At 55.1% G+C, this 23,450-nt stretch overlaps 1 protein-coding gene across 3 annotated transcripts in view; it reads left to right on the top strand.

The window, feature by feature from the left end:
- Window positions 1–9,565: 9,565 nt before the first annotated feature.
- Window positions 9,566–23,450, top strand: part of GRIK3 (glutamate ionotropic receptor kainate type subunit 3) — a 161,607-nt gene continuing 147,722 nt past the window's right edge. For 2 of the 3 annotated variants that reach the window (XR_009462897.1, XM_019489926.2), the window contains exon 1: window positions 9,567–9,786. Coding sequence is in view for 2 of the 3 variants with exons in the window: in XM_019489926.2 (XP_019345471.1) it covers window positions 9,672–9,786 (115 nt within the window). In the remaining variant the exon portion in view is untranslated. Of the gene's footprint in view, window positions 9,787–23,450 lie in introns of all 3 variants that reach the window. The other variant, XM_059729452.1, reaches the window with a different exon arrangement.

Genomic DNA, 23,450 nt, shown 5'->3' with positions numbered 1-23,450 from the left:
TGCTCAGGAGCCCCAACGCGTCTCCGCACAAAAAGATCAATGTTTGGTCAACAAGAAAAGTAAAAATTATTTTACAAAAATAACTTTCCGTGTGCAATTTTAAAAAATATGCCAACAAAACTGAAAGCCCACATAGAAAATGTTTTTTCTTTAACCAGCATATTTTTTCCATGAAAGATTCAGGTGGGAAATGGGTACTTCTATTTAAACACTGCCAGCCGTTTGGAACAGGATTTTTTCCAACCAGTTTTAAGGAATGAACATGCCGGCTAATTCCTTTCCCGTGGCCGAACGCCAGCTCCGGGCAGATGCCCAGCTGAAGTTCAGACATCAAGACTACAAGTTTCATGAAATAAAACCACCTCACCTAGTTCCTGCTACGAGCTTTTTTGCAACCAGGCTGCTCAAAGCCCAGGGGAAGACGCATAAACAATGGACACGAGGCCTGAACACGGGGTTTTGAGTCTGAGTGACCCAGACTTTGGGCTTGGGGCTAGGCCTGGTTCCCAACTGGAATCAGTCACTTCACTGGAACGGGCCTTTCACTCTAGCACCGTCGGGAGACGCTCGGAGATGAGGAACAGGTGTCCATGAAATCAAGCAAGTAGACAATTCACAAGAGGCTTCCTAGTTTCCCCCACACTCTTCTCTTTCTCACTTGAATTTCTGGAGCTCTAATAGCTTGACTGGTTTAAAAAAAGAAAAAAAAATCCACCATAATCACCCACAAAAACTTCCCTGCAACTCCCCATCTGGTGTGTTGAATGAGATCCATCCTGGAGTTACTAGTAAATAAAGCAGATGGGTTTTATTTGGACTTTTCTCTTTCCAGAGGCATTCGTGATGAGAGGCTTGGAGCCGGAGCGTGCCGGGTCGAGCGGAGCTGGCTGCCCGCGTGCTCGAGCCGTGTCGAGGGGACCGGGCCCGGGCCCGGGGGGCTCTCCACCGCCCAGAAGCGGTGGCATTTGCCTCGGTCACGGCCGACCGTGCAGTCACAGCCGTGGTTTTAGGTCATTCCTGAGCTTCTTGAAGGAGTGGCCCTGAAGGACCGGGAAAACTGGCTGTGTCCGGAGCAGCACGGACGGTCGCAGAGCCAACAGGAGGCTTTCGGACATAGCGTCCAGACACCCTTATCCTGCCTCGAGCAAGGGGCTGGGCTAGATGACCTTGCAAGGTCCCTTCCAGCCCTATTTTCCTACGATCCTGTTTCCTCCACGTTTTAATTGGGGTCTTCTCCTCCGCTCGCTTTGCACCCCCATCCCCAAATCAAGAGATGCCAGAAGCAGCGTCTGTCTGGCCTCAATCTTGCCTCCATTCGCTTTACCCCCCAGGATCCCCGGTGCATCAGGACGGATCACGTCCCCTTAACGCGCCTGCGTTTCCTTTCGCCAGCCAGCATTGCCAACGGGAGATGGGCGCTCCCAGGTCAGAGCTGCTTTCCAAGGAGGCAGGGGGCCAGCGGCAGCAATATCGGCATCCACTGGACCACGCTAATTTTAATTGCGGGAGGAAATAGAAATGGCCGATGACCAAGCCACGTCCAGGTTTTACAATCCCATCAAAGTGCAGCTAGTGAAGCGGAAAGCAGCACACGGAGAGGCCCCAGAGGCTGGCGATGCTGGGCTCTGCTCCCTGCGAGCCCCGTGCCCTGCCTGCCCGCCGCCCGGACTAGGAGGAAGGCTTGTCTACGTGACCCCTGCGAGCCGTGATGCACCCCTGAGACAGCACCAGGGCCGGCTGCCCGGTGCGGGGTGATGTGCACCATCCACGGGCAGTAATGGCCCATTTCAATAGACCACCGGACCTTCCTATTGACCCCGTGCCCCCCGAGCCAGGCAGGACTTTGTAACCCACCCATGCAACGCGCGGCATCATAAAGTCTTGGCCACCTCCCTCCCTGCTTGTTTCAGATGGGGTTAGCAGTGCGCTCCCCCCGGCCACAGGCTATTTCATGAGCGCCTCTTGCAGCATCTTTCCATCCCTCCTAAGCGCTGGCACTGACCGCAGCTGCTGAACCAGGCGCTCACCCGTCTGATCTGCATTTGGCGGCTCCTACGAGCAGACCCTTCCCCTTCCCCTCCGCTCCCGACAAGCCAGGCGCTCCTCACAACCAGGGAAACTGAAGTTTATCGCAGGACCTTTCCTAACATTATTAGCTGTCATTCTTTTAAAACTTCTCTTCCTACATTTCCTTCTTCTCACCTTTCAGACAGCAAAGAAACAGCAGATGATTAAGACAGGGGCTTCTCCCCCCTACCCCGTGCAGTGGCATTAGTGTCTGCGGGCTGTCTCCACACTGCTCCCTCCATCTATAAATACGACGGGCCACGCAGCTTTTCCAGCAGGATAAAACACAACAGTATTTAGTGCTGGCTCTGCCGAGACGTGCTGAAGTGAGCCTTGCACGCAGGCACCGCGAGGCTCGAATAACAAGCACCGGGAGTGGTGCAGTGGGTGTGAGCAGCTCCCCCCACAAGACACCCCGTGAGAATAAAGCAGCCCGAACTCTTTGCGAGAAGGGTTCAGGAGCGACGGACCTCCTTGCAGCTCCTGATCGAAGCGACAAGGCAAGTGCTGCTGACAGCCGCTGGCAGAAGTGGTTTTCCCCTCTCTGAGCGTCTGAGCCTTTGTGCTCAGGTTTTGAGGCAGGTGGCCTGATTTTCAGAGGCACCGAAAACCGAAATTTGGGCTGAATTAGCAGGAGTGGTGGGTGCTCTGTTCTCTTCGGAGGTCAGGCCTGGAGCATTTTTAGAAGTCAGGAAACCTAGCACATATAACAATGCCCTCCCCTTTGCATCGCACTAGCACCAGAGAGCCACGTGTCTCGGTCCCCAGACCCAGTGCAGGGCAGGGCCGTGCGGGAAAGGGACCCGTAGGGGCAGGGAGGATGAGAGCAAGGTATCCATTCCCAAATTGCAGACATTCATTACCTAGGGGGAAGGGGAAGACGAGGCTTTGCCAAAATCTTTCCGCAGGGAGCGTTGCAGTTTTCTGCGTGGATTCAGCCGTCGGGCCGTGTTTGGTGACAGGCAGATGGACATGGACGGGTGGATGGGGAGCCGGGGTGCACGCGGGTGGGAATCAGTGCACGCACGTGGCTCGTGGAGACCCCCTGTTCACCCGCACTTTACCACTGTTGTATTCGCCCCAGAGACCCCCAGGACTGGCCGCTCCCTTGTGATGGGTTGCCGGACCTGCCTGCCCCGGAGCACCGGTGGACAATCTTGGGCCTTCGCTCCAGAGACCCCGACGCTCCCGTGGTTTTTTGGGTCAGCTGAGGCTCTCCATCTCACTCCAGCAGGTTTCCTGCTTGTGAGTCAAGCCACATCACGTCTTTGCAGCTTCCGGGGATGTCTTTTTGTGCCTCCGTTTGTTCAATACATTTGTCACAGTGCTCCCCCTCTCCCCCTCGGGGCTGGGCAATTTCCTGCCCTTGCTACCCCTACGCTGCAAACGTGGCAGCCGTTTCCTCTCGGGCATCCCACGTTGCAGTCCCTCCTTGTTTCCTGGGAGCGTATTGGAGACGCACGATAACATAATACCAAGCCACTTCTCATTAACGTGTTCGTTCTCCGTCCCGGCGACGTGGACTCTGACCAGCCCCTGGGTAAATTAAGCAGCTCCCTGGGGTATCACTAATCCTTTCAGTTGCATCGTGGGCTCAGGAATTTGATTTTCACGAATTAATTTATTTGACATTGTGACTAGATTGAAATCGGTTTTTAGTTTGCCAGTAACTTGCTTGCTTTGGGCCGTGGACTGGTCAGATCATGCTGGGTGGGAACTGGATCAGAGCCATTTAATCTACTCTCTTGTCTCTGGCAGCAGCAAAATGCAGCTTCTTCAGAGCACAGCCTGAGCAACCCCGCAGCAGCACTGATGGGGCGAAGGGCCATTATGGAGCTCTTCTCCCTAACTCCTATTAGTTATGGCCCCTAATGCATGGTAAAATCATACAATCACAGACAATGCGGGGTGGGAGGGAGCTCAGGAGGTCACATCTCATCCAACCCCTGCTCCAAGCAGGACCAGCCCCAACTCATCATCCCAGCCAAGGCTTTGTCTACCCGGGTCTTAAATACCTCCAAGGATGGAGACTGCACCACCTCTCTGGATAGCCTGTTCCAGCGCTTCACCGCCCTCCTCGTGAGAAAATGTTTCCTAATATCCAACCTAAACCTCCCTTGCTGCAACTTGAGCCCACTGCTCCTTGTTCATCATCCGCTCGCACTGAGAGCAGTAGGTTCAGGTCATGTTGTGCTGTGCCTTGCCTTCTGTGCTCTTCTTTTTTGGGGAGTGGCTTTGTTTTCTCTCTATTTTTTCTTTTTTGCAAAAGCAGCCAAGGCTCACGCCTAGCTAGGTCTTCCCCACACAGAACATATCCTCTCAGCAAGGAGCCGCACCACTGGAGTGCCTGGAGAGCACCGTTAAATAGAAGCAGGAATCCAGTTTGTGGGGATTCAAAATGATAACAAGATGCAGCTGGCCAAATTAATCCTCTATGCCTCTTCCTGAAGTCTGAGCTTAACAAGCATCTGAAATAACATGCTCTTTGCTTGCCCTTTGCAAGTCAAGAAAAAAATAGGTATTAAAGACTCATTCCAAGTCTTTGCATGGGTAATTAGCCATGTGGGTAGTAAATTGCCCTGTGTACCTACAGGTTGGCAGGTGCCCAACCTTCTGCTCCGCCATTTGGTGCATTTCTACAGGAAAAAAGAACTCCCTTCCTGAGTTTCAGACAACGGATCGCACTTTGAAGCTGACAGGGGGAAAATAAAGTACTCAAGAACTTATGGGAAAGCCAAGAAGCAGACCAAATATTTTTGTAAACCAGTGCCACGTTCAGATAATTGCCAGCGGAGTCTGATCCAGCGCTCTCTAATTTTCCTGAATGACTAAGCAGGCATAATTTACACCCGTCACTTACAAACGGCTTCTCCCACCCATCCGAAGGTAGAAATGGCATTTGGAAATCAAAGGGGAAGAAGGACAGCTTCCTACCTCCGCAGCGCCGGCACGGAAAGCAGGGAAGGGCTGTGTGACACCAGGGTGCCTTTCCTCTCAATCTAGTTCAAAAGATTATACCGCAGCCGAGGGAAAGGAGCACTTTGATGGAAGTGGTTGGCCAAAACCACTTCCCTTGTCAGATGACAAACATGTGCTGTGATAAAGACAATAATTTGAGCCGGTCTTGCTCCTTCATTTGTTCCCCGTTACCCTTTTCAGAGCAAGAGACACACTACAATTTCACAAATTTGCCTGCTGCTGTACACCATTGATTAGCGGCACATGACACACGATGGACCTGCTTTGCATAGGAAGCCAAAGACTGTGACTCGGAGGATGCTAAGATCCCCTGCTCTTTGCTCCTTGCTTGGTAGACCAGCATGCCGCCATGTCTGAAACAGGGCAGCCAGCTCCCAGGCAACGCTTGCCAGACAGCTTTTGGGTGAAAACCAGCACAGGTCTCTCTGGTTTGTGCTAGTGGAGAATATGCCTGTGTTTTCTCAGATCAAGACCTACTGACACATTCATCTCTGAGCTCCAAGGTCAAGCCTCGCGGCTTCACAGCGAGGGTCCCCTGGATGGATCGGAGGAGGCGCGTCAGCGCTGCAAATGCTGAAAGGGCTGCAAACGCTGAATAGCCCAGGAGCTGCATGCAGGTGGTGGGGGGCAAAGGCCAGCGAGGACAGCACCATCTCCCATCTCCCATGCCGTGATTTACTGTCTAGAGGTGCAATGCATCCATGCCCACGGCTCGGCTTCTGGCTGCCTGCCTCGCCGGCAGAACGGTGGGTCCCCACGTGCCTGCTATTCGCAGGTGAGCGTGTGCGCCTGATGATCCATCAACCCAGCAGGCCTCCTGGCAGTTGTTTTACATGGGCACAGGTTGGAATGGGATCCACCGGAGAGGCAAGCTGTGGCATAATTAATAATAAAAAAGGGACCTTTTTTTTCCCCTCCTTGTTGCCCTAATTATTTTCTCACTCTAAGATTCTCCAGCGGCTTTAATTAAGCCAGCCCCAGGCGTGAAAGTCTGGCAAACTTTTCCCAGGGTTTTTTTCCCCCCCTCCTTTATCGCTTGTCATTGGGTTTTCACAGCTTGAAGACAGGAGCAGAGCCTGAGACAGCTCCTCACAGGCCCTCTGCGTGCGTAGGGATGGGGAAGGAGCAGGAGAGAGAAGGGGGGTGCAGGGGAGTCAGGACACGAAGGACGTGGAGATGAGGGTCCTTAGTGACCTGGGCCAAGCTCTCCATCTCTGCCAGTTTTGCACCCATGCCACCTGGCAGACAGCCACGGACGCGTGCCGGTGTCAAGGGGGACCACCATCGGGCTCCTGGCCTTCCCCCTTCCTGCCACGGCAGTCCTCCTCGCTGCGGCGCTTGTTGCTAGAAGGTGGCTTGCACAAAGGCGGATGATGCCAACTGTTTCGCAGAATGAAAGCGAGGAAGCCTTTTGATCTGGTTAGACACATGAGCCACACACCGGGCTCTGATAAGAGTTTTCCCCGTGGCGTTGGACCCCCACAAACAGTCATGTAAAATTAACAGGAGTACAGCAGTAGGCTGCAGCATCCTTCATGATTTCAGAGTCTGTGCAGAGGAAATTCAGATCTCCAGCCTGACAGCAACCCGCGTCCTCGCCGTGTGTTTGCCTTCCTTTCACAATGAGGTATTCAGCACAAGTGGGTACATTTCAGAGAGACTATTACACCACAGTGTGCAACCATACAAATGGATGCAGTGTAGTGTAGCATCAATTCTTCTAGGAGTATTATACTGGACTGCTGTAACACAGATTGCAGTAAAATCATGTTTTTCCCCCTCACTGTAGTGTCTAGTCTGCCTAGATAGCGGCACAATAATGACTTTATATTGTAGGCTCTGCTGCAAAACACACTTTCCTGGCAAATTTACAGGAAATTATCTAGTGAGAATAAACTTGACAGAAATCTAAGATGTGGGAAGTCTCCTTTTGACTTTCAAACGATGCTGCTGCTTTGAGTTTCCTAATGCAAGGGGAAGCACACTTGCTACCCCGCAACCTCTTACCAAACATAAGAGAGGCTGCTGAAACTTGTCCAAGCCCTTAATTCTGTGTTGTACTGCGGGGCTCGCGGGGGTCGTCTGCAAGATATGCCAACTGCTGAAAGCACTGCTTGTCCCGAGTCTCGTGGCATATGCAGTAACATGGCAGTTCACGAGCACCAGTAAAATCCCATTCCCATTCATATCCTAGCGATGCGAGGGGGGAACCAGTCTCTCCCATTAACACACGACGTATTGAGAAAGAAGTGCGATCCGTCTGAACAAAGAAAACCACGCAGAACTAACCGAGGGGGTGAGGTCTGGGGGGCAACAACCTCCTCTTACCGCACGCGTTAACAGTGCCTAATACAGCAAGGCCTGATCCTGCTGCCATAGCGCAAGTGCTAAATAGTGACGGTGAGTTCTTGGAGGCAAGGTCCAACTTCTTCTCTCTGTCTTTGCAGCAGCTCATCTCAACCCACACCCCCCGCCAACCAAAACCACTACAAGAATAACCCCCAGCTTGCCTCCAAAGCCAGACTGTCTGTACTCTACCCAAACCCCTCATTGCTTTCCTTTTATTAAAGTGGTGAGTGGGGTGTTTCCAGAGACGCTGGACTGAAAACCTGACGTTGTGAAGAATAAAGGAGTCAGAGGAGGGAAGGAGGGACGTGCCCAGCAGGAATGGATGTGACGGAGCGAGTGGATCAGTCAGGTGCTCACTGTCAAACCTCGCGGAGAGCTGAAGAGGTTTCGGTAGAGGGCACTCAAGTCCTAGGAATCTGGATTTGCCAAATCCTGCATACGCACTCTGCACTGTTTAAGAGGACTTCAGCACATGAATCTCAGTAATGTGAGCCCTGGGCCTCATAACTCACCTTGATTGTGGTTATATTATATCTGATGCATATAAATCTAAACAAAATACATGTGGAGATAGCTAATTCAAAAGAACTAGTTTAGAAGCCATTTTTTTTAAGTCTCTCTTTTGACTTTATTAGCATGGGAAGACTATCGTGGAGCTCGAAGGGCTTATATCATGGCTCTTTCCATCAGGCTCATCCTTCCCACACTGCTTTGAAACCTGATTCTTATTTGAAAGTGCCCTTAGCAGATCAACAGGGGTTTTTTTTCCTCCTAGACATTAATAAAAATATTTCAGTATTTTGTTCTCTTTTGTAAGCAGCTCTTTTTTTATACTTGAAAGTAAAAAGCCTCGCATTAAAATTAATGGCATTTAGGGCTTCTGTAAATCTGTAGCGATGCTTCTGGGTGAGAGAACAGTGCAATTTTTAGGTATACCAGCAATGCAATATGTACACGAGCGCCAACGCCCGACCTGTGTAATAAATAGAGCCCTTGCTATGGTGTATGGTCACAGTAAAATAATGTAGTAGGAGTTTCTAATGTACCATAACACGCTGCGGGTAAATTAGGAAAGGGCACGGCAACTCTTAATCCATATAAATAAAAGTATATTGTGCTCATAAATTACAAGCACTGTATAGAATTTGCACTAATTGGTTATGAATATACTAAGAAATGATAAATTACTGCAGCAGAACTATTTTGCGTGCGCACTGTGCATTTTTACCACCATCGCCGGGTTGCACGTGGCGGCGGTACGAGGGCACACGTTATTTTAGCGGTGGACAAAGAAGGAGCCGCAGATCTCTGCCAAGGGCTCGACAGCCTTGTCGCAGGTCGCCCTGCGCTCTCCCAGGGTGTCGCTTACCGAGGAAGTCAGCTCTCCGAGTCGCAGAGCGGGCTGCCGTCTGCATGTTGTATCACACTCCACAGGCACAGCCTTAAACAATAATTACAGTGCATTGAAATTCAGTTTATTGGGAAGTGCCACATTAATTTTGAATTTTACAGAGCAATTTCCGTGTTTACAGTTGCTGTGCTCTTGCTACAGTGGTAGACTCAAGGGCTCGCTTCATGCCTGGTGCAAGCCCCACGGTGCGGGGGCGCGGGCGGCTTGCACAGGTGCGTGCGGCGCGGCGCGGCGTGGGTCGGATGTGCTGCGGAGAGCGGCGACGGGCACTACGGTGTGCACGCGCAGCCCCCAGCCCGGGTCGTGCCCCGCGCGGGAACACGGCGCTGCGGCTGCACGGGGTCTGAGCCAGGGTCTCCTGCTTGCTGGTGGCACCACGAGCCTGAGCCGCCCCGGGGGTGCAAATGCCGGGGGAAAGGCGCTGAGCTGAGCTGAGCCGAGCCGAGCCGAGCCTTGGGGACGAGGCAGAGGCAGAGGCAGGGCGGTGCACCGGGGGTTGCCACCCTGCGCCCCGGCTCGCGGACACGGCGTGCTTTGGGCCGGCCGGCGGGCGTGGGCAGGGAGCACCCGCGTGCCCCCGCAGGAGGGGTGTGCGTGTGCGTGTGCGCGCGTGTGCGCGTGCAAGATCCACTCCGGGGCTTGGCGCCAGCCGCGATCGCATCGCATCAGCTGGAGGAGGAGGAGGAGGAGGAGGAGGAGGGAGGAGGGAGGGACGAGCCGCCCCTTGCCCGGCTCCGCTCGGCTCGGCTCGGCTCGGCTCCGCCCGCAGGTGCAGCCCGCTCCGGCCGGCCGGGCGCTCGGCGCGGCACGCAGCATGCGCCCGCAGCCCTAGCCCGGGGAGGCCGGCCGGCTCCGCTGCGGGACGATGCCCCAGCGCTGGCGCTGCCCGCCGACTCTGCTCGTGGAGTACTGCGCCCGGCTCCTCTGCTGCGCCGCCTGGATGCGGGCCGCCCAGGGCATGCCGCATGTCATCCGGATCGGTAGGCACGCGGCGCGGCGCGGCGCGCACACACCCGGCACCCGGCACCGCGGGACAGCACAGCCGGCTCCGCGCGGCTCGCGGCGCGCCCCTGCCCCTGCCCCTGCCCCTGCCCCGGCTCCCCCGACACGGCGTCGCTGCGCGCCCGGGACCGCGGTGCCCTGCCCCGGGACCTGGCTTTCTGCGGCTCCGGGCTGCACCCCTGCCCCCGCCCGCCCGGCCCGGCCCGGCCCCGGGAGCCGGCTCTGGGCAGCTCCAGGCTGCGTCCCTGCCCCTGAGCCCCCCCCCGCAAGACAGCATCCCTGCCCAGGCTGCAGGATCATGGTGCCCTGCCCCAGGGCTGGCTCTGGGTAGCTTGAGGCTGCATCCCTGGCCAGGCTGCGAGAGCAGGACCGCGGTGCCCGGCCCCGGGAGCTGGCTCTGGACAGCTTGGTGCTGCATCCCTGCCCCTGAACCCTCACCCAAGAGAGCATCCCTACCCCGGCTGCGGGAGCAGGACCGCGGTGCCCGGCCCCGGGAGCTGGCTCTGGGCAGCTTGGTGCTGCATCCCTGCCCCTGAACCCTCACCCAAGAGAGCATCCCTACCCCGGCTGCGGGAGCAGGACCGCGGTGCCCGGCCCCGGGAGCTGGCTCTGGGCAGCTTGGTGCTGCATCCCTGCCCCTGAACCCTCACCCAAGAGAGCATCCCTGGCCAGGCTGCGGGAGCAGGACCGCGGTGCCCGGCCCCGGGAGCTGGCTCTGGGCAGCTTGGTGCTGCATCCCTGCCCCTGAACCCTCACCCAAGAGAGCATCCCTGGCCAGGCTGCGGGAGCAGGACCGCGGTGCCCGGCCCCGGGAGCTGGCTCTGGACAGCTTGGTGCTGCATCCCTGCCCCTGGGACCCCCGGGAGAGCATCCCTACCCCGGCTGCGGGAGCAGGACCACGGCCCCCTGCCCTGGTGCCCGGAGCCGTGCTGGGCTGAGCTCGGAGAGTGCTCACTACCCCTCTCCCCCCCAGCCTGGCATCTCCTCCTTGGGCTGGATCTGGCCACAGAGAGCTGCAGCCTTCCGCATGGACGGGACCCATTTTGCTAGGGGGTGCAAAGGCACGGCGGGTGCTGCCCCTTGCTGCCTGTCTGGCTTCGGGGACCGTGAGCCTGGTTCCTCGGTCCAGGCCGTCCTGGGGAAAAGGGCTGCTGAGACGACTGAAAGCTACTGACACGCTTGGCGGCAGGGCAGGGGAGCCCCATTCACTTGACCCTCGGTGCTTGCTGTGCTGCCATCCGCAAGCTGATGAGAGGCGCCTTGTCTCTGCCCTGCTCCTTCTGGGATCTTCCAGCAGGCGCTGGAAGGGGGGAAGCTTGGCATGGCACCGGGCAAGACTGGCCTGGAGAGGAGGCACACAGGGTGCAAAGCCTGGTGCCCCCGGTTGTGCTGGAAAAGGCTCCGGGTGCATTCAGGCAGAGCAGAGCAGGGAGGGCTACTTGAAACTTGTGTGCTTGGAAAAATGCTGTGGAGTGTCCCTGGGAGCAGCTCTGTCTGGGGAGCCTCTGGGCCCGATTTCAAAGGTGCCAAAGGAGCCCCTTTTGCAGGCAGCTGGGGCTGGTGCGCGGGCAGCACCCAGGCCTTCCCTTCTCCGCAGCCCCCCCAGCGCCCTTACGGGTTGGGCCAGAAGCGAGCTCCCTCCGGCTGATAAAAAGGGGAAACAAAAGCAAAATGCCTCAGATGCAGCAGGCTGGAGAACGCCCCTGGCGTGGACGTCTCTTCCATCGGTGCAGGAGGGAAGTTGGACAGCCGGAGAGGTGTCCTGAGGAGGTTCGAGGGAAGGCTGCAAAATGCTGTAGCCGCGTCCTCTGAAAACCGGCACGCTATTTTTCCTGGAAGATGAAATTTCTCTCGCTGCGTTAATTTGCTTGTCACTTCATGCAGAGCTACGTGGGCTTGCGAATTATGTTTTTAATGAATAGGCTAAATTGGGACACGGAAAGCACATAAATAGATATTGTTTCTTCCGTTAAAAAAATCAGATACAAACCAAACAGGCCAATTTTGAGGCTAGCTTGCTTTCAAATGGAGCCAGCAAAGTAAATGTCAAGGAAAGGAAAAGCCAGGAACTACACGCTCTCTCCATACATATATATATATGTGTGTGTGTATAGGTACGTACAGAAACGTGCGTGTATATTTTATATATATATATATATCTATTTATACACATGCAGAAAAGGTATGCCTTTTATTACAATTATTAGTTCTTGCATTAATTATTTTTTCCCAAGGCTTTTTCAGTAGCTATTTAAATTTTAGGCCGTTCACTAAGCATTTTCAAATATTACACAGAAAACACCAAGGAAGGGGTATGCGCAGTCACAGGGCCGGATTCAGCTCCAGTTGTGCTATCGCAACCCTAGAGGACCAGCGCGGATTTAGGATTGGCGCGTGATGTATAGCGATGGCGATGGGAACAAGGGCTTGGGATGCTGTCAGACCTTGATGGAGGGCGTCATCGGTGAGGCCCTTCTCGGTGGTGAGCGCTGCCCTGGGCAGGGAGTATCGGGGACGCGGGGTTCCTCCCTAGCGGAAGCTGGGCTGCTTCCAAGTGGATATAATCAAGCTATTTTAAGCAGCAGGTTGAGCCAACCTTTCCTTTAGAGGAAAAGCGTGAGCAGCAGTGCCCCTCACCAGCGCTGCGCAAATACGAGCTCGATGCCATCTTGTCATGCCGGCTGCTCGTGCCTGTCACAATGCAAAGTGGCGTTCCCGGGATGATGTCACGCGCGCGTTTCCAGCCGTTGCAGCTTCTAACAAACACGATGCCGCCCGCGGCTGCGCAGCGCAGCACGTCCCCAGACTCTGGCCAGAAACGGGTTTTCCCACCAAAACGTCCAGGGGGATGCGTCGGACGTGATGAACGGGCGGGTTCCCAGAGAGGCCGGAGGGACAGTGGCTGCACTGTTCTCACGTTCGCATGTGTTGGTTCGTGCTTTTGTTTGCATTCGAGTGTTGTCGGGACCTCGTGCCAACAGCATGCGTGTCCTGGGCTCAGTCCAGCAGCTGCTGAGAGCGGGGGGGATCCGGCTGCGCCTACCAGGGCCCCGTGTGAATACGGAGAGCGGGACTGGGATACGGAAATGCAGCATCTGCATGTCTTGGGCCTCCTGGACTTCTGCTTTCATCTCATCTGTGCTTCCCAAGGGTGGGCAGGCACATCTCGTCTGCTTGGCATACCGGGGGCAGCATTGCGTGGCACCGATTTCATTGCATTTCCTGAATATTTACAAGGTTTCACTTTCCCCTTCATTTTTCTTCGTCCTTCCCCTCCTCCCCACGCCCCCAAGAATACATTTCCCTTTGTATTTCTTGCTACAGGGTCTAATACTCTGAGTACTACCACCGCTACCTCCCGGAAGTACTCGGGGATGGGATCAGGCCCCAGCTGGGCTGTAAAACCAGCAGTCTCAGATAGAGGAGTTCTAGGATTTTGTCTCTTTTTCAGCCTCCTCTTAAATTGTGTTTGCCAGAAGGAGAGGTCAGGGCATCGATTGTTTGGGTGATTTGCAAGTAACACAGAAAACAGGCAAATTGGATTGCAGTCTGGGTGAAAAAAATGATCATTGATTATTTTATATAAATACGTAGAAAACAAATTCTGTGCATAATTATCCTCCCCTGTGCGATCGGCTTTGCCAGGGCTGATTATTGCCTGTCTGGGATTTGAGTCTAAACCAGCCTCTCGGTTCCACCGGGTCGAGTTTCATTTGAAAAACAGCAAAACCAAAGCAAAACACAACAGCTCCCCGAAGGAAGGGAGAGGTTTCCTGGGTGAAAGGAAAGCTCCAGCCGGGGCTGGGGGGAGCCGCGGGCTCTGCGGGAGGGGATGCTCGGAAAGGCAGGGCGAACGCTGTTCTCCTTGGCTCCTGCTCCATTAATATCAGGAGCAATCTTTCCGCACGAGGGTGGGAAGGGAAGGAGGGTCGAGCTGGATTCCTGTGGGTGGGCGGGCGGCAGGGCTGGGCTCGCACTGCCTCGTCGTAAGGAGATGAGGTGCTGGCCTCCGGCCCCTGGAGCGTTTCCCGCGCGGGGCCTTTCCTGGCCCTTCACGTGGGTGTGCAGGGGAGAGACCGGCCTCACGAGCCCTTCCCATACAGGGCACGGGAACGCCTGTTATTCACATTGTAATTGTGCATCAGCTTCTCTCGACTCCGCACATGCACGTCGGGCCAGATTCGGAGCTGGTTGCCGTCAGGTTTTACACCCGAGCGAGCCCGTTGACTGCCACTAGCGCCAAGGAGATCAGGACCGGGCCCACGCTCTCTGGAAAGTCTCCGGAGCCTGTGACAGCGTGTAACTGCAGCCAAATGGGCATGAACACTTGTCTTTGAGTTTGGGAATCGCCGAGAGTAAAACAATGAGAAATTTCTTTCGGTGAGCGGTGATGCGATGAAACAGTGCTGGGTCGGAGCAGACAGGAGCTGAATGAAGATCAATATGTTGTTTTCCCCCCTGGAAGAAAATCGCTTTAGACAAGTGGCTTCCTGCCACCTGGGACCAGCGCACAGACCTAGAAACCATTAATTTGAGGACTCTTCCCTTTCAGGCAACCTGACTGCACAGATCCCAGCCCTTTTATTCTTCAATTTGGGGTCTAACCAGCAAGAAATGAAGCTCGGGTTCCACCTGGCTGAGTTAGCACGAGTTAGTCAATGCCAGGCTAATTGCAAAATGCGTCCTGGCTCCAATTCTGACGCCCTTGTGCTGTAAATGGAGCTGCTGCCGGGTTACACCCCGACACAGGAGATCAGAGTCGGGCCCTGTATCTGCTGGAGGTGCAGCCCCTCCGTCCCGAGGGATTTTCGTGGCATTCCTGTTTGCATTTGCACTTTGCAAGTTAAAGCAAGTTTTTCTGTGAGGTTTTTTTTCTTAAATCTCTGTATTGCCTCGGTGGCTCTTTCTGCATTTCCATTTGTGTTTCCAAGGCCGTGGCTGGTCACGTTATTCCAGGTTACAAAATCCTTCACCTCACATAAAGTAGTCTCCTCGTTTCAGCCGGGTGGCAGGACGGCAGTGTAAATTGCACGGTGCTAAATTAATTCTGAATACATTTGAATAACAATGTTACCTCTTTATCTCACAAAAGTCTAATTATTTGTTCTCGGCATCCTCTGGAGAACCTCAGATGGGAAATTAGGACCGAACTGCAGAACAGAAAGAAGGACCCTAGCGAATCGTGGGGAGAGGGGCACGGGCCGCGTGGATGTAGCTGGCCCTGCCTCTTGGTTTACCGAGACGGGCACCGTGTGCCCTGACCCGCCAGCCTCTGCACGCGCGCAGGGGCGAGTTCAGGAGAGTCGTGTAGGATTTAAACGAGGCATTGCACAGGCCTCCCGGCACGGGGGTGATTTTCACCGTTCAGCACTGAACAGTGAAGAAGGTATAAAACCTGGCACTCGAGGCCCCTGTGATGGAGGCTGGATTGGTACTTCTGTTTGCTTGTTGCCCACGGCTGTATTTTAACTTAACATCCTTTTCTGGCTGGTGTGTGTGTGTGTGTGTGTGTGTGCAAAGAACTAGTGAAAGGTTGATTTTACGAGAGGACTTTTTAAAAGCTTTCTTGATTCGGTAATGCACAGGACAGAACTCAAACCAGCCCAGCCACGAGCAAAGTCATCTCTTCTTATCCTCTCTGTAATCCGAGCGCTTCTTTGGTACAGATAAGAAATTACATTAAATTAAGACAACTAAATGCCTGCAATTTCCCGGCGATAACCCGCGGTCACAACACTGCCAGCCTCTCAGCAGCAGCCGCGGCGGGTCCGGCCGGCGTGCTAGTAGCAGCAGAGGGCAGTGTCTCCGTGCACGGGCCCAGGCGTATTAGACGGAGGGGAAATCTCTCTCGCCACCTCTCTCTCCCACTTGCAGAAGGCTCCTGTCTTGTATCGCTGCTAATTTCCAGCCATTTGCATGGAATGGCTAGTAAGCCGGTCTCTCGGATGGAAACGGTATCGAACACAATCCCAGGCTGTTTGTAGTGAGCATTAAGCCTAATAATCCAATGTACTGCGTTTCCCGTCTCTGTAATACTGTGCAATCTTCTCTCTCCCTCTTGTTGGCCAAAGGTTTAATGTGAGGCAGTCTAGACAGCTTTTTTCTTTTTTCATTAAATGCACCGGTTAGACGCTCTGGGTACTGCAGATAACAGCCGGGAAGCAGCAGAGCCCTGTAGAAAGGGAAAAAAAAAAGCAAACGGGAAGAATTCAGCAGCTGAAAATGAGGTTAAAAATGTGTGCTACTGGCAGCGCTGCCAAATGGAGTAAGCGTGGCGTGAGGGATGAGGGGTTTTGCTGGAGCAGATCGCTTGAAGAGCAAGCTCATCCTATTTGAGGCTAAGTTACTGAGACTCTGCATCCGCTCTGGCTTGTCCTGACTTCAGGAGCGATCTTGGTAATCCATCATCACACCGGCCGGGCTGCCCTCGCGCTCGGAGCACGCCAGGTGCGAGCGCAGCGCGGCGCAGCAGGGATTGCCTTGCCACGCGTTGGTGCAGCGCTCGCACGACACAGCCCGCGCCTGACGGGGCAGGTGTTCGGTGACGACAGCAGGGAGGTGGCCGTCGTCACCCTGCGCCTTAAATCCCATCCGGATGGAGCACTTCAGGCAGGCGTGAGAGGCCCCGTCTCCCAGCCACCTCCCCACAGCCTGGCCCCATGTTACCTCCACCTGCACATACATGCACACCATGCACACACACACGCACACCATGCACACCTCCTCCACTGCTGGCAGTACCCAGAGCTGCCGCTGTGCAGTGATGAATGCTCGCCTCCACGTCCGTTTGCTTTCCTTGCAGACACGGATGTTTCCCATGTCAGATGAAACCCAGGCTTCTCAGGGAACCGCTTGTGGTGCACCGAGATCCTCCGGCCTGGGGAAATGCTGCGTGTTCTGGTCTAACTCCTTGATGTCTGGGCTTGAATATACAGCTGTGGCATTTTCAGACCTTGTTTAATACAACGGTGTCACAAACGACTCCATGACTTAGCTCGGGTTTTCTCTCTGTGCATCCCCACACTCCTCAGCCTGTGCAAAATCGGGAGTAGGAGCAGCTGTGCAAACATCCACTAGCAAAAGGCCACGTGGCGGCATCACTAGCACTGAGCACTCTCATGGGTGAGGGCCCATAGTGCCAAGCCCTGCACGAGGACAGCCGTGGCCCCAGAGGGGCAGACCTGGTACCATGTTGCGGTGGGCACAAGCGTGTGGCTTGCGGAGAGGACCATGAGCTGGGAAGAGCTGCACGCCCTCTCCTTCCAAGGCATGAGCCAGCTTCGGACCCGTGGGAGCGGGGAGGGGTCATTCCCAGGGGCTGGCTACCTGTCAGCATGGGTTTCCTGCTCCTTGCGCCTTGCTCTGAAGCAGCCGGTAATAGCAGGACCTGCCCTGTCTGGCATGCAAACGCTGTGCGAGGGGGTCTCTACTCTGGCCACATTGCTTATGGGGTGGAAAACAGGCTGCAGCTCCCTTTATACCGTGTTGAAAACGGCCTCTTCCTCCCCGCCCCCGTGCTGTTCGAGGCTCTAGAGACTGAACGCTTTGCTGGCCTGGGATATGTGACCACAGAGGATCGATCGCCTTTAGTGTCTTGATGGGCCAAAGTTTCTTGGCAGCTCAGGACACGCCTTGCACGGCTGGGGAGTGGACCCAGGGCTGACACAGGGACTTGTGCACCGTGGCTGGATTAGGGCACTTGCGCTTCTGGATGAGCTGGCGGGGCAGGGGAAACACTTGTCCGAGTCTCCCTGGGCTGTCAGCCTTATTTCTCACCCGCTCAGCCCAGCCCTAGAAAAGCAGAAACAGGAAACATAGGTGGACTCTGAACGCCCAAGAGGAAATCGGACGGGAGAGCTAGACCGGGGGGTCGGAGCCTGCAGCGTCTGTGCTGAGGCCTTGCTCATGGACGCACGGATGTCCAGGAGCATCAGCAAGGTGGGCAGCGGGGAGAGTCGGGGCTGGGGGCTCTTGGGGCTGCGGTTCCACCCCTTGTACTTGCTACCGCACGACCTTGGGCAGTTTGCTTCACCTTTCTGTTGGCATTTCCCCACCTGCACAATGGAGCTGAGGACGCCGACCTGCCCTGTGCAATGCCTGGCACTCCCCAAAGAGCAGTGCTGCGATATGTAGCCTGAATGGAGATTATGCACGGGCCCTTTGGAGGGGGGGTCACATCACAGGTGAATTGTTGTGCACAAAGGAGGTGCAGGTCATCCCTCAGCGCTTCCTGCTGCAAAGTGCAAAGTTGGGGGCGATGTTAATGCACCTGGGACCTGGGAGCACGAGACCCACCCCTGTTTGCAGGGCGCTTTGCTGGTGGCGGAGGATGCTGGAGACCCAGACAAGGGGAGGACAGAGCCCTTGGGAAGGCAGTGGACAGGCTCTGAGCCCAGGGCCGGGGAGTGTCTTATCCAGCTGTGTGCGGAAAACTGTCAGGCAGGGAAGGAAGAGCACAAGAAGAGACTGTTCCCTTGGTGCACACGCTGTTTAAAATAATGAGAGGAGGAGGAATCCTCTGGGAGTGGTGGAAGGAATCTGAGGCCAATGCTTAGTCTGCCGAGAGAGAGAAGAAAAGAAAAGAAAGCAGGAGGAAAACACGAATTCCCAGCACAGCCGCCGTTGCAGAAGGGACCCCGCATAGCGACTGCACGGCTAGAGCGACCGCTCCGGCAAAGCGGAGGGCACCGCAAAATGGAGAGAGCGTGCAACGAGCTGCGTCACGCAGACAGCTGGAGCCCCGGGCCCTGGTTTCCCATTACGGGTCCTTCCCCTCCAGGCAGGTAGCTAGCAGGGACGGCCCCAGGGAGCGGGATGCCTTTCAGCTCACCCCCAGAGAGGCGGGGGGGGGGGTGAAAAAGCACAGGGCCCCCGGCTCCCACCAGCAGGTGGTTAAAGATGGGAACTGGAAACCAGTCTGGGAGCCCTTTGAGCAGAGCATAGTGGTCCCCCAGGGCCTGCTCTCCAGTGGGGCATCCTGGCACAGCCGTGACCCTGCGGTTGGCAGCATCAATGCCACGTGAAACACGTCCATCCATCAAAGAGAGGGTGGGGGAAAGAGCTCAGGGGCACCCCCGCCCCGCATGGTCCCGGGCCTCTGCAAAGCACCATCTGGGCAGCGGCAGGTGCTGCAGGCGGGGCAGGAGCTGGGCCGTGGCTCGTGGTCTAATGAACGGGAAGGGTTGTCAGAGCAGCGGCGCTGCAGGCTCCGGAGAAGGGAGGTTTGTCACCCGAGGTGGGCTCCTCCCAGGCTTGTCCTCATCGGGCGGCTGGGCAAGGAGCAGAACAACCAGCGAACAGCAGAGCCGTGGAGAAGGCATCCATCCATCCGCCCGCCTGCCTGCAGCGCAAGCCGACTCCAGCACAAGAAGTTTGCATCTCAGACGAGCGAGGTGCCGAGCCGTGTGAAAGCACGGGGTCAGGACCCCGGGGCACCGCAGTCCCGTGGTGCGGGCGGGTGGCTCCCCCAGATCCCGGTTCGAGGGCAGCTCCGGCATCAGGAAAGCGTGGGCTTCAGTGCAATTGGAGCAAACGCTTGCAGTTCGGTGAGCCTTTCGGTGCTTCCTGAACCCGGATGGCATGGCCGGGGGTCTGGCACGCACGAGGAGCCTCCTGTGCCTGCCCTTTTCCGACGCGGCGGCGCTGGGCACGTGACGGCGGCCTGTGGAGCGGGATCGATGCGTCGCTCTGACACGCACAGAGGCCAGCTCTAGGAGAGTTCATTAGTGGTGGCGGTTTGTGCTGTAATGGTGGTTTATGATGTCCAATGAGAACAGGACCGAAACCATCGACTCATCTTCCCTAGGCCATTGGATAGCCATTAGTTGGTAATGACACTCGATCGCTACAGCATGTCCTTTATTTAAATCAGGGGCGAGGGGTGAAAGGCACTGCTCTCCCAGCTCGCCTGCCTGCACCGAGATAAATGGGAATATAAAGGCATCTAAAAACGCCAGCTGCGCTAGAAGAAAAACCAAACTCTGCAAGGCCTGGAAGTGCAGCCTGCTGAGAGGACCAGTGTCTGCTGTCGGCTGTGGTCTCTCCAGTTTAATGAATAGATGTCTGTTGTCTCTTCCTTGTCTCTCGCGATGCAGCAGTAAATAAAATATGGAATAACTCTCAAATTTAGCTGAGTTATGGCGGCCTACTGGGACCGAGCATTAGATGTGCCTGCTACGTTTTGCAGCGAATCAAAAGCACTTGGAAATAAGTCACCGCAGTAATTTCAGATCCCAGCAAGTGCTTGGGAGAGAGAAGCCTCTCTCGGCTAGATCCTGCAGCTGCTTGGTACATAGGCTTATGCAATTTTTCCACTGGCTGCAAGAGAAGCAGCATGTTAAAACTGGGCTGATTGGATTACGAAGAGAACGAATGCTTGCAGCGTCTGCTTAGCAGAGGGCTCCAGAGGAGATTTCCAGAAGGGCGAAGGCCCAGGTGCTCCTTAGGCAGGTGCAGGTTGCACCTGGAAGGTGTGCTGCGCACCTGCCTGCACGTTAGCCTTGGCAAGATGAATGTCGGGAGCGAAGCAGAGCTGCTTTGCTGGGTTTGGAAGAAGTGGTCCCACCACTAGAGAAGGGAGTTTCTCCTTTAGGTTATGCGGGTGCTTCTGTTAAACGTGAACGCCTTCGTCCAAGTCTCACTGGGGATTGAGTGCACCCCTCCTGCCCATCCTGCAACGCAAGGGCAAAGAGCAGAAACCCTTCCTTCTTTCCGTGTCTTGCAGGCAGTGATTCTCACCCGGCCGACACGGCGCTGGGGGTGCGCTCAGATCCCTTCAAGGGTGCCCCACATTGCTAGCATTGGGAGGGGTGCAAGTGTGCTTCACAAGATCGACCTGGCCGTTTCCAACAGGAATCCAATGGCATGAAATCCATGCTGCTCTGCTGTGGTTTTTCTGAGTCCTCCGCAACAGAAACATTGCTGTATTGTATTTCTGTCACCAAAACCTGAGCGCAGACTGTGAGCTGGCACTTTGAGGGGTGCCTCGAGTCTGAAAGGGCTGAGGACCACTGCTCAAAGGCAGTTTTTAAGCCATAGCAAGGGACTGAGATCAGTTTTTGGGGTAGCTCTCTAGCATCTGGGCCGGCGACAGAGCCCAGGTTTCGGGCCACGAGAACAAAGGGATGTTTATGCCGAGGAGGGTCGTGTGGCGGGCTCCCCAGCGTCGGGTTTCCCCCGGGCTCCTTTGCCTGCCAATGGGGGCAGCGAGACGACCGGGGAGGAGGGAGTTTCCTGACCTTTCTGGCCTCGTCTGCTGCTTTCTGCACAGGCGGCCAAGACGGGGCCGGCAGGACGGTGACCCCAGCCCTCCCCCCCGCCCACGGGGCAGCAGAGCAGCCAGAGCGAGCAGGATCCGGCCTGGCCCTGGTCTAGATAGAGTCGGAGGTGATTTTCCCGTGGGCTTTATAGCATTGGGATGTGAGTGGGAGGCTCTGCAAGTCCCCATGCCCTGCATCGTGCCAGCACCCGTTGGCTTAGACGGTTGAATTCCCTCCCCCTGGCTCCGGACACAGCATTAAGAGCTCCCCCCCTCCCCTGAAAAAGCATCTGTCCATTAGATATTTCCTCTTCAAACTACGCCCGTTGTCTCGGCTCTTGCTATAATTTATTAATGCAGTTATAAGGCATTTGCATGTCCTGAGAGCTCTTTAAATGCAGACTACCCTAGCGTGGGTTTGTTTGAAAGCCCTTCCCCTCCTCCCCTGCTTGGAGAAGCAGGAGCAAGCTCGGTGCTGACAGCCCTGCGCGCACGAGGAAGCCCAGCGCGGCCCATGCCGGGCGGCAGAAACCCCGTGGTCACGCAGGGCAAAGGTCCCATTGGGAGCGGGCGCGGGTGCTCTTGGCTGGATCCCTGCAGTGAAACCGGGTTCCCCGACCCAGTTCCTCCTGCATTTCTCCATCCTCTCTCTCTCATCGGGTTTGCCACTTATTCTGCTTCACTGCTACTGGCTTTTCCTGCTCGCTTCTCTTTTTCCATCCCTCTGCCCCGGGAGGCCTGCTGCCGTCTGGGGCGGGCTGCTGGTGGTCGTACGGACACGAGCATCCTCAGCGCAGAGCTGAGTCCTGGCCCTAGAGCCTGCATCCCTGACCCCTCTCGCGGCTCCATGCGATGCTTTCAAGGAGGCCTGGGCTTGACCATATGCCCAAGAAAATAAACACCGATCTCTCCGCGGGCGTCCCTGGACTTTGCATCAGCAGGGTCTGGAAGTAGGATGTTGGGGGGTGGGGGTGGTCAGGCAGCATCTCCCGTCTCATAGCTCCCCTCTGACCTCCCTGGGCCAGCCCAGCAGCTCCCAGGCAGGGAAGTGCTGCCCATCCCATGGGTTATATCCTGCATGGGCGGAGGGGCCGAGCAGTCGCTGCGTAACCGGGCGCCGGCAGGATACGTGCGGTGGGAGGGAACGTCTCTGACTTAACGCTGCAGAAACCCCGGATCCGTTCGCTGGGCATGTCGCAGAAGATACGTGATGATTAACCTCACCAGCGCGAGCTGCTTCTTGCCTCCCCGAGACCCGATTTATAATAATATCTTGCCTCTCTTCCTCTTACCTCTGGACTCTCGGTGCAGACACTGATTTATGGAATAATCAATTTCCTTATCTACCTAATACATTAAAGTGATCCATCAGTGCCAGATAATCTATCTACCCTGTGATTTTAAGGGTACGTGTGCGTGCATTTTCGTCCAGCATCTTATAATATTTTTGTTGGCGCAAATGAAGTTTTCATTTTTGCGTTGCTGCTCTCCGGCGGGTGTTGTTTATGGCGCATGCAGGGAGCCCGCGGTGTTATATTGTGCCTTGCAAGTTTTACAGGACGTGAGAGGCTTATGCAGTCTGCGTGTAAAGGGCAATGCAATAATGCAAAGGGCAGTGAGACATTTTTAAGCGCAGAGGGATGCACAGGAAGGCGCCCGGATAAATCTGGGTGTATAATCAGCTGCGGTGTCGCTCTGGTGTGTGGGGAGAGAGGGGGTTGGTGCAACCCACGCTCCAGCTTGCTCTTTGCTGCTCTCCCAACCTCTCCAGAGGGTTCGCTTTGCCCTTGTCCCCCCTGAGGAAGTGGTAAAAATCCAGCATTTATCATCAGATCAACTAAATACATTAAAAAAAATACCTGTTTAGGACTGAAAGATAGGTTTCCATGTCTTAACATTAGATTTTAAAACTTACAACAATTACAGTTTATTTACATTTAAAAAAAATGCTGAATAACTGGGCCCTTTTCAAATTTTAATATTGGAAGTTACTCCTTTTCCTATCCAGCCACCCATCTCCATATCCACACACACACAGTCAGGGACAACATTTGATTGCTGAGGTTAACTCATGCTTTATATGCAGGTCACAATATTCAATGCAGCACTGAGCATCTCTGTGGTTTTCAGTTTTAGCAATAAATGTTGGTATTTATATTTGCATTTTCCCAAGTGTTGGTACTTTAGGTTCAGGGTGGCTTCTGTCTGAATTACTTTTGGCTTCATGTTAGCTGCCTGGTACAGAGAAAATATTTTCTTCATTTTAACAAGTTCACTGAAAGTTGAGGACTTGACTGGGAGCGAAAAAATCATGTTTTCCTTTTCCAGCCTATGATTAAAAGCCAGGTGGGAGATCTGCTAGCTCTAAACCCTTGAAGAGGATTG

Source organism: Alligator mississippiensis, chromosome 6 (assembly GCF_030867095.1).
Source record: "Alligator mississippiensis isolate rAllMis1 chromosome 6, rAllMis1, whole genome shotgun sequence".
Taxonomy (NCBI): domain Eukaryota; kingdom Metazoa; phylum Chordata; order Crocodylia; family Alligatoridae; genus Alligator; species Alligator mississippiensis.
The sequence above is the reverse complement of the archived record's forward strand: the minus strand, read 5'-3'. Positions and strand labels throughout refer to the sequence as shown.